We start from the raw sequence: 14398 nt of genomic DNA on the forward strand, positions 1-14398 counted from the left end.
TTTGTTTTGTTTTATTCATTTTTTTTTTTTTACCATTATTTATTTTAAAACCAAAAACCATATTCATATGGATATCTGGTTTTTAATTCTAAACCAAAGACTAGAAACAAAATGATTTGGTCAATTTGTTTTTAACAGAAAGAAAGAAAAGAAAAAAAAAAGAATAAATGTTCAAATTCGGCGTTTTCTAATTTTTCCCCTTTTCCCTTTCCCTTTCAATTTTTATTTTTATTTTTCATTTAACCGTTATTTATACAGGTACTCTCACTGAGACATGGTGTCTCATTTGCATTCTCATTTGACAGAGACAGTAGCTCAGGGCACAGACAAGAAAAGGATATCAAGAGTGAAAAAATCTAAATAAAAGCCATATAAAAGATACTGTCAAACACCAAAGATGCACCATTTTGAACGTTTTTGTTTTTTATTCTGATGCCAAAAGCAATACTTTTATTCTTTATTCCTCTAAATGCCCCATGGGGGTATTCTTTTTTGAAAAATTATGGCTTTTAATAGAGATTCTCCATATTCAACCTTTAACTAATGCTTAATAATGTGATAATAATAATAATAATGGATTACATGTAGCGCATTTCTATCATTACCTGTTGAATTATTGATTATCTGATGATGCCCAGACCATTTCAGTTTCAGAAACCCATCAACTGTGTAGTCTACCGTCTTGATAAGTTGATAAACTCAATAAATATTAATAGGTCAATACTCACAGTTGTGTTTCAGTGTTGGTGGATGTGACTGTCTCTGACCTTTGTGTTGAGTGTGAACGCTGCCTGAATCACTGTAGATCAGCTGTGACACGTGGGAAGATGTGCTGGGTGATGAATCCACGTGGACAGCATGTGATGAAGCAGCAGCAGCAGCTGTGTTGACTCTCTGTCATCATGACCCTTCATGGAGGTTATCGCCAACATCGATGAAGGAGAAGCTGTTACTGAAGAAAACTCCAGTCAGACCATGGTGAAGCACACTGATGTTTCCAGAAGCTGACCTCCTGATTTTAAAATAAACTCTTTTAAAACACTGTAAAAGCTAACCAATACTGTAATTGAGATTTTTTAAAAAAGACAGTCAAATATAATCTGTATTCCACATTAACCAGACACATTAAAATACACTAATGTGTGACATAAGAGGAGCATGAGCAGCTAGAGAGTTTACATCACTGGGACATGAGGAATATCAGTACATTTAGCTAGCAGGCTAACATTAGCACCATTGCCAACCAACATAGATTAAAACACTTTGTTAATATCAAATCGACCAAATCACATTTTACCACTTAAACTCAACTCACACAATACCTTGTTCCTGTCACAGCAAGGAGCTTAATTATGACGAAGATCTTTACTGTGGAGTCAGATCTGATCACTGTCCTTTGTCTGAAGCCCGGGAAACTCAAACTGCCGACAAAAGAGACGTCTACCGGAAAACTTCAAAATAAAAGGTCTGTAATAGAGCAAAGACTTAACAAAATAAAAGCTTTAACAAAGTGGTTACCGATTTAAGTAAAGGAAAAGTAACAATGAAAAACACCAAAGAGATCTTTTTTTTTTTTTTACTAAACCTACCCAGTTAAGTTCAGTGGCCCCTCAGAAAACATGCACATAGACAAAAATAGACAAATGCTGAACATTTCAACGACGCTGTGTTTTCAACTGTAATTTCAAGGTTGCAGCTGGATTTCTCACTTGTGTAACCTTGTGTTCATGCTTATTTTATTTTTGATCAGGGGTGTTATGTTGTTACCATACAATTGATTGTATTATATTATTTTATAGTGCTAGGCCTACTGCTTTTGTATTTTGTGCGATAGCCTATTGTTACAGTTATGAATCTAACTTAGTTTGTAGCCTAATAGAATCATTTGTAGTATTTTTTTGTATGGATGTTTTGTGGTGCACTGTTTGAAATGTTTGGTTTACTTTATGACTTCGGTTCTGCCTGCCCTTGTGTTACGGGGGACAGGTAGGAGGTCTTCCCTGCATAGGCCTACGTTTTGCTGTGAATTAACGGTCTCACTGTTGCATCAGTGTCTTTTTTTTTTAACCCCCAACGTGCTCATATAGCAGAGTTACACACTTGTTTATCAACTGACAGAAATGGAGCAAAGAGCAGTAGAGCAGGTTAGTCTACAGGTAAGAGCACGCCGTCACGTCAAACAGGTGAGGCAACTTTCATAGTTTCACTTTTGACCAACGTTTGTGTCGCAGTTTATTTTCTTGTGTGAAGGTAAGGTGAACAGTTTCAATGTTTTCCTCGTTAACACCTGTTGTTACCTGAGTTCTCTGCACTTTGACTTCTCGTTGTGTTACTATAATGTTACTGTAGCTGAGTCAGAGCTGTAACTGTAAAGTCTGGACCGACAGAACCGTGACATCCGCCATGTTGAGTGGATGTTGTCGGTAAGAGCAGAAGCACAGAGCATAATAGTGGATGTTTGTGTGCAGCTGGAGACTTTGTGTACAGCTGTGACTTTGTCTGTGGTGAGTGGTCTGTCATTAGATTTACACTACAGGACTGATGTGGACTCAGTGTGGCGGCTGAGCGGCTCACAGGGTTTTTAAGATGATGTTCAGAAAGACAGTGAACACCACAGAGGCTCCTGCTTCAGCAGCTACAGTCTATTGATCATTACAGTTACTGCCTATCATCAGTACTGACACTGTCTCTGTGTCCCCACCAGTCTGTGATTACACACAGCAAACACTCTGAGTTATTGATTATTGGACACAAATCATATATTGTTCTGAAGAATCTTTTAGAGCTGCAACAGTTTTACATTTTTCAAGCAGAAATCTTCATTTTTCAGGCTCAAACTGAAATGTCCTTGTTTTCTCTGTTTGATTTGACTGTAAACTGAATATTTTTGTCTATTTGATTGTTGCTGTGACAAAACAAGACATTTGAAGACGTGGCCTCAGACTGAGAGGAACTTGAATGCATCATCTGTATTTTCTGACATTTGATGGAGCAGAAGATAAATGGATTGACAGAGATAAGTGTCAGTGGCATCTGGAGAGTGTTTTTCTCTCCTTGAATTTCCAGTGTGAGTGAAATGACTGACTGTTGTGATAGTGGAGCTGTGAGGTCAAATAAGTTGAGGCCCAGTTGTTGTGTGTGTAACAATCAGCTGTAGCTTGTTTGATCCAGTGGTTTTCTACAGGGACGCTGTCCACACAGAGACTGTGTCACATCAACTCAGTGGATCTCAGTCCTTGTGTGTGTCAGTGGATGGAAACAGTCGTCCATGGATCATGTTGCTGGGCTGCTCTTCACTTCACTGCAGCTTCATGACGCCATCTAGTGGACTGATAGTAGAAGTAGAGCAGCTGATGGCAGCTTCCTCTTCCTCACTGCTGTGTGACTGCATTCAGCTGACACTGATATGAAGCAGAGAAGAAGAGCCAATCAGTGGAGGAGCAGCTGGAGACATGATGGACATGTGAGCTGCTGTGCACATGAATGATGTGTGTTTCCTCTGCAGGTGAAGCTACAAAGTGTGTGTGAGCTGATGTGGATGTGACCTCAGCAGCATGGATCAGTGTGAGGACAGAGAGGAGGGAGCCCCTCCCTCTAAAACCACTCTGTGTGGGGGACATCAGGGCCAGACCAGAGGTCAAAGGTCAGAATTAAAACGGTCTAAAAGTCAGTTGTGTTTATAAAAAGATTTAAAGGGACAACGAGGAGTTTCTATTCGGTTATAAAAAAGTCTCACGTTAATGTGGATGAATCTCCGCTACCCACACTTGTTAATGGGCCCATTTTCGATAAATATATCGCTCTGTCTCTATGGTTATTTTGTTATTATTAGTGGTGGCGGAAGTGCTGGTCGAGCCGACCAGCATTTCCTTCGTTGCGAATCATGAGAATAACGCAGCCGCATCGCCGTTTATGGTCGGAACTACGGTGGTATGTGAACCTCTTTGAACCTCTGACTTTAATTATTGATGAATGAAAACATGAGTCCGCCTTGCGCCCGGTCAAAGAAATGTACGGTGCGCGCGGAGGCTCATAAATGTAGTGTGAAAACGCTTCGCTTTTCCAAAACTCCTCGTTGTCCCTTTAAGATATTTTTCATCAGTTTTTCTCCAACATGCACATTTATCAGTTGTGTTGTTGTTTCAGGATCCAGCAGCAGAGACCAGACTCTCATGAACCCAGCTGTCTGTCTTTAAAGAGCAACATGTCAAAGGGCCGGTACATGGATTTCAAAGGAGGACGTGGATCAGCTCATCAGATGTAAGATAAAACTAAATTTCAAAGCTTTTGAGTTTCTGTTGAATGTTCTTCCTGTGGAGTCAAAAAGACTCAGACACACATTGACATTGTCCAGCTGCAGTAAAGAGTCCCTGCCTGAACATCCACATGTTAATATTCAGTAATTCTCACAGTGCAGCCCAGTAGCCACAGGAAATGTGTCAGCACCTTCTACTTAAAACAGGAAGTAACCACTGGGTTAAAATCATCTTTTCATTTACTCTAAATGTTGATGGTCTTGTTTCCACCTGGTAGAAGGAACATGGTGATGTTGGCTGCATCAAGTCGCCTCCTGGTGGCAGCTTTGAGGTGTGCAACAGGGCGAGGGGCCGATCAGTGATTTCTAGTGAGTTCAGAGTGACGTCAGACACAGAGAGAAGAGACAGAGGATCAGATCAGTTACAGGAGCTGAAGCAGAACCTCAGCAGCTGCTTTTTACAGGAGCAGACGAACAAACGTCCATAAATACTGAGAGAGAGAATGAGCAAAACTCAGGTAAAGATAGAAACTTCAACTCATCTACAACAGTGGTTCTCTAAACCCCTAAATAGACACAAATTAGACCACGGTCCTCCAATGGACAAAATTATGAAGCAAACACCAGAAATACACAAATGTTTGTTCTGAGACTGAAGAACCTTAGGTTTTTATTCAATGTATGTTAAAATTGGGGCAAATGGCTTGAGATTAAAAAAAATTAGAGAAATACATAGTTAAAAAAAAAACTTCTTAAAAAAAAATACATTTTCTGGCGACCCACTCAATAACCACACTTTGAGAAACATTGATCGACAGAACAAAACAAAGAGATAAATGACATTTTCTGAGGTGAATAAATCTTTCATGATCGTTGTTTAGGTTTATTTACAGGAATAAGGAAACAAATCAAACGTGTTTTTTAGGGTTCATGTTTTTGTTGTGTTCTTTTTTGTTTTTGAAAATCTAAAACTATTTAACATTTGTGTTGCTGTTTCAGGATTCATCAGCAGAGACCAGACTGTCCTGAACCCAGCTGTCTGTCTTTAAAGAGCGACCGGTCAAATGATCGGCTCATTAACTTTAAAGGAGGACGTGGATCAGCTGATCAGATGTAAGCTGTAACTGACAGTCAGACTCAGGTTATTGTAGAAATGAACCAGTTTGTACGACGTGTTGTTGGGCCAGGTCTGAAATCAAAGTGTCTCTGTCTGTTGTGAACGTCCTCAGGGGACATATAAAGTCCATCTTGTATTATCTCTCTGTACTGATGTTCACTTCACACTGATTCTTCCACAGAGTGGACCAGGAGAGCTCAGAGGTTCCCAGTGGTCAGTCTGCCCAGCAGCATCAAACACACCTGGACTCCATGTTTATGGTGGGTACATGTCCAACAGCTGCTGTTACATCTGTTGTGTTCACAATCATCTCCATGCTGCACTTTGACACCAGTGGATTGTCAGTCTGTCAGGTTTTAGTTTGATGCTGTCACTCATAGAGTTTCTGTTCCAGCTGCTGGAGGAGAACATGGTCACTTTTGTGAAGAACGAGCTGAAGAAGATCCACAAGTTTCTGAGTCCAGATTACCCAGAATGCTCAGGGAGTCAGAGGGAGGATGAGGAGGTGGTGGACGGTGAGGATGAGGAACAGAGGAGCATCAGAGAGGCGATAGAGAAGATCACAGTGAAGCTCCTGAGGAGCAGGAAGCAGGAGGAGCTGGCTGAGCGTCTGCAGAGCAGTAAGAGGATTTCTGTAAAGATTCAACATGATGGACAAATGAGACATTCACTGACATCAACACATGGAGGGAAACATGTTCATATAGTCGTTATTTATTATCATGTTATATTTTCTTATTGGTCTGATTTCTTGTGTTTTCATTCAGAACATTTTGCTCCAGTTTGTCGACGTAGACTCAAATCTGCCCTGAAGAAGAAGTTCCAGTGTGTGATTGAGGGGATCTCTAAAGCAGGAAACCAAACCCTTCTGAACCAGATCTACACAGAGCTCTACATCACAGAGGGAGGGGCTGGAGGGGTCAATGATGAACATGAGGTCAGACAGATTGAAACAGCTTCAAGGAAACCAGACAGACCAGAAACAACCATCAGACAAGAAGACATCTTTAAAGTCCCACCAGGAAGAGACCGACCAATCAGAACAGTGATGACAAAGGGAGTGGCTGGCATTGGGAAAACAGTCTTAACACAGAAGTTCACTCTGGACTGGGCTGAAGACAGAGACAACCAGGACATACACTTCACGTTTCCCTTCACCTTCAGAGAGCTGAATGTGCTGAAAGAGAAAAAGTTCAGCTTGGTGGAACTTGTTTATCACTTCTTCTCTGAAACCAAAGAAACAGGAATCTGCAGCTTTGATCAGTTCCAGGTCGTCTTAATCTTTGATGGTCTGGACGAGTGTCGACTTCCTCTGGACTTCCACAACACTGAGATCCTGACTGATGTGACAGAGTCTACCTCAGTGGACGTGCTGCTGACCAACCTCATCAGGGGGAAACTGCTTCCTTCTGCTCGCCTCTGGATAACCACACGACCTGCAGCAGCCAATCAGATCCCTCCTGAGTGCGTTGACATGGTGACAGAGGTCAGAGGGTTCACTGACCCACAGAAGGAGGAGTACTTCAGGAAGAGGTTCAGAGATGAGGAGCAGGCCGGAGAGATCATCTCCCACATCAAGACATCACGAAGCCTCCACATCATGTGCCACATCCCAGTCTTCTGCTGGATCACTGCTACAGTTCTGGAGGAGCTGTTGAAGACCAGAAGGAGAGGAGAGCTGCCCAAGACCCTGACTGAGATGTACATCCACTTCCTGGTGGTTTATCTAAAACTGAAGATGGTCAAGTATGATAGAGGAGCTGAGACAGATCCACACTGGAGTCCAGAGAGCAGGGAGATGATTGAGTCTCTGGGAAAACTGGCTTTTGAGCAGCTGCAGAAAGGAAACCTGATCTTCTATGAATCAGACCTGACAGAGTGTGGCATCGATATCAGAGCAGCCTCAGTGTACTCAGGAGTGTTCACACAGATCTTTAAAGAGGAGAGAGGCCTGTACCAGGACAAGGTGTTCTGCTTCGTCCATCTGAGTGTTCAAGAGTTTCTGGCTGCTCTTCATGTCCATCTGACCTTCATCAACTCTGGACTCAACCTGATGTCACAACAACAAACAACATCTCGTTGGTCTCAAGTGTTTAAGGACACATCTACACCTTTCTACCAGAGTGCTGTGGACGAGGCCTTACAGAGTCCAAATGGACACCTGGACTTGTTCCTCCGCTTCCTCTTGGGTCTTTCACTGAAGACCAATCAGAATCTCCTACAAGGTCTGATGACTCAGACAGGAAGTGACTCAAGGTCCAATAAGAAAACAGTTCAGTACATCAAGAAGAAGATTGAAGAGACTCCCTCTGCAGAGAAAAGCATCAACCTGTTCCACTGTCTGAATGAACTGAACAATCGTTCTCTAGTGGAGGAGATCCAACAGTCCCTGAGATCAGGACATCTCTCCACAGATACACTGTCTCCTGGTCAATGGTCGGCTCTGGTCTTCATCTTACTGTCATCAGGAGAAGATCTGGATGAGTTTGATCTGAAGAAATACTCTGCTTCAGAGGAGGCTCTTCTGAGGCTGCTGCCAGTGGTCAAAGCCTCTAACAAAGCTCTGTAAGTGTAGAGAGATAGTTGGATATTCATCAAAAACACTTCTGTCTTTTAAACAGGACAGAAAATAAATTATTTTCTTCTTTAATTCCTCATGATCATCTCTTCAGACTGAGCAGCTGTAACCTCTCAGAGAGAAGCTGTGAAGCTCTGTCCTCTGTCCTCAGCTCCCAGTCCTCTAGTCTGAGACACCTGGACCTGAGTAACAACAACCTGCAGGACTCAGGAGTGAAGATGCTGTCTGGTGGACTGGAGAGTCCACACTGTAGACTGGATACTCTCAGGTGAGGATCCATCGAGTTGTTTTTTCTGATGACACTTGAATACAGCAGCAGGTGTTGACAGTGGCTTCCTGTGTGTTGTTGTGTGTGTTCAGTCTGTCAGGATGTCTGGTCACAGAGGAAGGCTGTGCTTCTCTGGCCTCAGCTCTGAACTCCAACCCCTCCCATCTGAGACACCTGAACCTGAGTAACAACAAACTTCAGGACTCAGGAGTGAAGCTGCTGTCTGGTGGACTGGAGACTCTCAGGTGAGGATCCATCAAGCTGTTTATCTGTTGACACTGATGACACAGCAGTGGTCCATTTCAGGAAGCAGGCTCAACCAACTCAGAGTCAAATCCCTAGCTCAGGGTTGATTGAGCCTTAACTGGAAAACTCTTGAGTTTTTGGTTTCAGAACAGGTGATCAGAATTAGTTCAATCGGGGCGTCACGTGGTGTAGTGGTGAGAGCGGGCGCCCCATGTATAGAGGCACAGTCCTCGCTGCAGTCGGCCCTGGTTCGAGTCCCGCGTCGCGCGCCATTTACTGCATGTCATTCCCCCTCTCTCTGCCTCCCTGTTTCCTGTCTGTCTCAACTGTACTATCTATAAAGGCATAAATGCCCAAAATATACTTAAAAAAAAAAAAAAGTATAACACAAATATATTAAAGGTCCAGTATGTAAAATGGGGGGGGGGACTGTGTTATAGTTGCTATGGACACAGAGCAGCCGACAGAGGTTCACTGTATCTTCAATATCATGTATAACAATTTCTGTTCACACTGTCCCACATGAAAACCTGCAAAGTCTTGTCTTTTCGGCTAACAGAGCGATATGCAGCCCGTTGAGCCGTTGTCATGCTGCTGCGTTCACTGTCTCTGATGTAAAAAAGAAAAGAAAAGAAAAAAATGAATAAAATGAATACTTTTAAAAAGCTGTTAAGAATGTAATGACGAAATATAAATTAGGGCCCGACCGATTTATCGGAGAGCCGATTAAATCGGCCAATTATAGCCCGTTTGAGACTAATCGGTAATCGGCCAAAACTCGCTGATTGTCGCCGATATTTTCAGGAATAAAATGCAGGGAATAAAACTTGGTTTTACTTTGAAAAGATTCCCCCGCACCGGCGCCGACCTCATGACAAACTCCATCCACTACCACCTCAGTCACAGCACAAAGCAGAGTGACTGATCTGTCTCAAAACCAGTGTTGCCACTGGCTTTCTGTTTCCCTTTTTTTTTTTTTTTTTTTACCGCGGTCGGGTTGTGAATTAATTCATTAATGCTCGTCTCCGGCCGTGTTGGGTCCGAGATTCAACAAGCCGGTCGGGGTCGGGTTTTACCGTTATATACCGGCACGGCAGTATGATCATTTATCACCAATAAACACACTAGATGAGGGTGAGTGACTGTGCTGAGGCTGTGTGACGGGTGGGGGTGTCCGCGGTGTGGAGCATTGCGGGACTCTGACTGGAGCGGGGACTATCCTGTCTCTGCTCCGTGACACTGCTGTGAGACTGACCGCCGGTGAGAGAGAGAGAGAGACTCGCCGTGCCGTGTAAAAAAAAACAACAACAAAAAAGTATCACGTGTCATGACTTCCTGTATTTGGCCCTTCAAAATAAAAGCCCATATTGATTTTGACTTAATTTTGACAAGACAGGGCTCCAAATGTTTTTTTTCCTGCGACCAATCGACCAATGAAATTTTGGTCAGCTAATGATTTTTTGGTCGACCAGGAAGCCCTAATTTATATATTATATAATATATAGATATATTATTATAGTAATACAATTTTAAAACTTAATTAAAAAATAGGCTAATAATAATCGGCGGATTAATCGGTTATCAGATTTTTTTCCCCCTAATTATCGTAATCGGCATCGACCCCAAAAAATCCGTATCGGTCGGACCCTAATATAAATATAAAATCTGCTCTGATGATAATGAATTATCGCCTATCCACAATGTGTGGTTAAACAGTAGCTATCTTTTATAGAGGTAATAAATCTTCCAACAGACTCTACTGTAATGATCCGCTCTGCTACAGCCTTTAAATAAGTTTCACTTCCACATCCATGACTTCATTCACTAAATGACACAATGTCTCTCCTTCCTGCTCCACGCTCAGCATCAACCTTAGGTTTAGATGGATCAAACCTGCCAGGGAGCAGGTTTGCTTCACAGCACATGTTGCCATAGTGACTGACTCAGCAGTACGCTGATCCGGCTCTCTGAAACGGAAAACTCTGAGTTTCCTCATCTCAGGCTCAGCACACTCAGAGTTTCCACTAATCCCGCTTTCTGAAATAGACGGAAGGTGTTGACAGAGGTTTCCTGTGTGTTGTTGTGTGTGTTCAGTCTGTCAGGATGTCTGGTCACAGAGGAAGGCTGTGCTTCTCTGGCCTCAGCTCTGAGCTCCAACCCCTCCCATCTGAGACACCTGGACCTGAGTAACAACAACCTGCAGGACTCGGGAGTGAAGCTGCTGTCTGGTGGACTGGAGAGTTCACACTGTGGACTGGAGACTCTCAGGTGAGGATCCATTAAGCTGTTTATCTGATTACACTTGAACACACCTCCAGGTGTTGACAGTGGTTTCCTGTGTGTTGTTGTGTGTGTTCAGTCTGTCAGGATGTCTGGTCACAGAGGAAGGCTGTGCTTCTCTTGCCTCAGCTCTGAGCTCCAACCCCTCCCATCTGAGAGAGCTGGACCTGAGCTACAATCATCCAGGAGCCTCAGGAGTGAAGCTGCTGTCTGTTGGACTGGAGGATCCAGACTGGAGACTGGAGTCTCTCAGGTATGGAGGGGTTGCTGCAGCCACACACACTGTCTGATAGAGGAGGAGGAGCTGTAACATTTTCTATGGCCCCGTTCCAGAGGTGGCAAAAGTACTCATATTCTGTACTTAAGTAGAAGTACAGATACATGTGTAAAAAAATACTCTGGTAAAAGTAGAAGTACTGATTCAACTCCTTTACTCAAGTAAAAGTAAGAAAGTACAGGCTCTGAAATGTACTTTCAAAGTAAAAGTAAAAAGTAAAAATGAATTTTTGCTGTTAATGAAACCCACATAATTTGATAATTTTGTTAAAGGTGTACAGAAAAGAAAACTGAATTTGAGCCCACTCTGGATCATACAATTAATGTGATAACTCATCTTTCAGACGTTGTAGGCCAAACTTTGTGCAAAATTCTATTTTTGAGTAAATCCGGGATGAAAGTGTGTATTTTTTTTTCTCGCATTGGATAATGCAGGCGCACGGATTATACGTCAGCCTGTACACGATTCACCAGCCACTGATATTGGATCCGTCGTCTGTCATTCAAACGTCTGAGACACGCACACACACACAGAGCTTGGGCTCGCCCCAAGCTTTGAATATCCCGCCCGCTCGATAACGACCAATCAAATTCGTTTTCCTCACTCGGGTAAACTCGTGTTGCAGCTCGTGACAACTCGGCGCGACAAACAGGACAAACAGCCATTTCTGTACAGCCTCGTAAACCCGCCTCTCCCGGAACTACATTTCATTTCATTCTGAGGGAGAGTCTGGCCTCATCCCCATTCTAAGCGTTTGGACTGAAACCCTCAGAAGGCCGAGCCAATCAGCGTCGCCCGCTGTGATTGACACAGCACGTTGGCCAATCAGGGACCGACTGGTGCAAAGCCCCGTCACTACACCAACTTGCTGATTGGCTGAATGGGGTTGTCTGTCAACGCTACTCAGGGGCGGAGTGGCCATCGGGAGGACCGGGAGATTTCCCGGTCGGCCGGCGGCCAATAAACCCAAGTGAGCCGGCCCGCAAGCTGCCCTGCGTGGCCATGTGGTGCTCATGAGTTAAAAGTAACTATAATTACAAGTCCCAATGATAATCTCCAAGCTCTACACTTTAATAAAAGTCCACCCATTATTTGTACCCCTTCATGTCTCTCTACCTCTCACTCATGGTTGCGATAGTGAATCAGACTCTCATCAATCCAGCCTACTAAATGATTTTTGCTTGGCCTCCTATCTTTATCTAATTATTTTACTTCAATGTTACAGAACTTTCATGACCACAAAATATAAAACAACCAGCAATTTAATTTGTTTGTTTGTTCTTAAAGTAATGTAGAATGGTGCAAAGCCTCATGGGAAATGGGAAATGCGTTAGCATCACTGTTAAAGTTATCATTAAACTAGCGGCTACGGCTAAAAACAGATCGACTCACGGAAGCTACCCAGCAAACCTTATCAGTCCTGCCCGTGTGTTACGTTATCTATAAGTTATATTAATTTAACAAGACAACACAGTCCGTGCTTTACTGTAAGTGGGCCAGGGGGCGTCGGTACGCGGACCGCGGTACCGTTACGAGCCGGAACCTCTCACATCACAGCAGCAGCCTGCTCTGTCTTCTCCATGGGCACCGAAGCATGTTGGTGAGTAGGAAAAGACCCGAAACGAAACCGTGGCGTTTGCAGCGCGCTGTCAGTAAAATCAATTTGCAGACTAGTTGAGAAGGGGAAATAAAGGAGTAAACATGACTGGATGTAATTTTATGGTCAGCAGTGTTAAGTAGGCTAAATCTGCTTGGGAGGCACTAATTGCAGCTCTTTCACATTCTGTATTTCTGTAATTTCTTTCTTCTTTTTTTTTAGCTAGAAAAAGTAACAATGTGTTAAAATCATGGATGTATTGGTTAAAATGCACCAGAATATGGGAAATGGTGTAGCCTTTACAAAAAAAATTCTGGGGGAGGACCCCCAGACCCTCTATTAAGTTGTCTCACCCACTTTTTTTTCTTTTTGCTTCTGGCACTCATATATTTTGCCATATGGAATGACACATAGCTCATTGAGCGGTGAGCGGTACAGAAATATGTAAATGGTGTGTGTGTGTGTGTGGGGGGGGGGGGGGGGGGGGGTTGGGCCGATGGTGGGCCAGTGCGGTCAGAATTTTCCCGGTAGATTTTGGTGCCCCACTCCGCCCCTGACGCTAGTACTCCCGCCCCGCTCCCGCCCACCCCAGACGCTTAGAGCGGGGATGAGGATGAGGCCAGACTCTCCAGATGTTTTGATCAGACTTTATTTCAGAGTGTATCAGGAAACATTTCAGCTGCAGCTGGTTTAAAGTTAGGTTGTAAGTTGGTTGGTAATGTTCAGAAACACTTTTTGTTATACTGGGTGAAGTGGTCCTTCTATCCTGAGAGTAGTCAATACATTATCTATTCAGAAAAAGGAACGAAAACAATCAGACCTCTGTGGCAGCTGCAGGACTGACAAAACTCTGACCAATCCATGCTTTTCGCTCCGAAAAGGAAAAACCAATCAGATGCCTTCATGTCTGGTTCTGCCTACGCCCAATCAAGCTGCCATCTCTCTCTCACTCTGTCGCGTGCGTGATCACAGTCTTCACCCAGGTCTGCAGAAAGCCACAGTCTGATGTAGGGTGACCAGGTGTCCGGATTTAGGCCGGACAGTCCGGATTTTCAATGCCCTGTCCGGCGTCCGGCGCAGCCTCAAGCCGGACGCTTATTTGTCCTCCTTTTTGGAGTTGCACCTGAACGCAACGCTGCATATCGTCCAATGGTGTAAGACTTTCGGTTTAAAAAAAAAAGATTGGTTAAAAATGATTGGCTAAAAGCAGTGTCACTCGATTTCCCATTGGTTGAAAATGTAAACATGCCGCCCCCTGTTCCCGTGTGCGAGCTGTGTGTCACTCATCTCATTAACTGAATGTTAACAAGCCGAAAAGACGGACCTCATGCAATGCCGAATGGTCAAAAGAGCGCACGCTTGTGAGCAAAAGTAGCAAAGACGATTTGCATGCGTATTGCACACTTTGTTGTGTTAGCACACAATGAAAGGCGGCCATTGGAAGCCATGAAGCACGCCGGTGTTTTTTTTTTTTTTTTCCCTGAGCTGCGGCAGCAGGTGAAGGTGGATTTTGCTGAGGGCTGAGGCCGTATTGAAGAACAGGATACTGAGGACAGGGACTTGAATCAGTTAAAATACAGGTGGACTGCAGCTGCACACACACACATACATAAACACAAATACACTGCAGACATGTCCCCAAAGGACTGAATCACTGTGGAATACACCGTGGACTTTTCAGTTCAATATTCACCCATTACATGGTGTTTTTTTTCTTACTGTCTTTTGTTGTTTACATTAAAAAGTTATATATGGTTATTAAGAAGTGGAATGTTTATCT

The 14398-nt window shown here is 43.5% G+C and overlaps 1 protein-coding gene across 1 annotated transcript; it reads left to right on the forward strand.

The window, feature by feature from the left end:
- Positions 1–912: 912 nt before the first annotated feature.
- Positions 913–13624, forward strand: LOC310987924 (protein NLRC3-like; the record flags this gene model as incomplete). The annotated part of the gene is made up of 5 exons (XM_083974393.1): positions 913–967; positions 6140–7914; positions 10590–10732; positions 10824–10997; positions 13591–13624. The coding sequence occupies 5 exons, from the start codon at positions 913–915 to the stop codon at positions 13622–13624; spliced, it is 2181 nt and encodes a 726-aa protein (XP_083830519.1).
- Between the last annotated feature and the right edge of the window lie 774 nt (positions 13625–14398).

Source organism: Trachurus trachurus (assembly GCF_905171665.1).
Source record: "Trachurus trachurus genome assembly, chromosome: 6".
Lineage (NCBI taxonomy): Eukaryota > Metazoa > Chordata > Actinopteri > Carangiformes > Carangidae > Trachurus > Trachurus trachurus.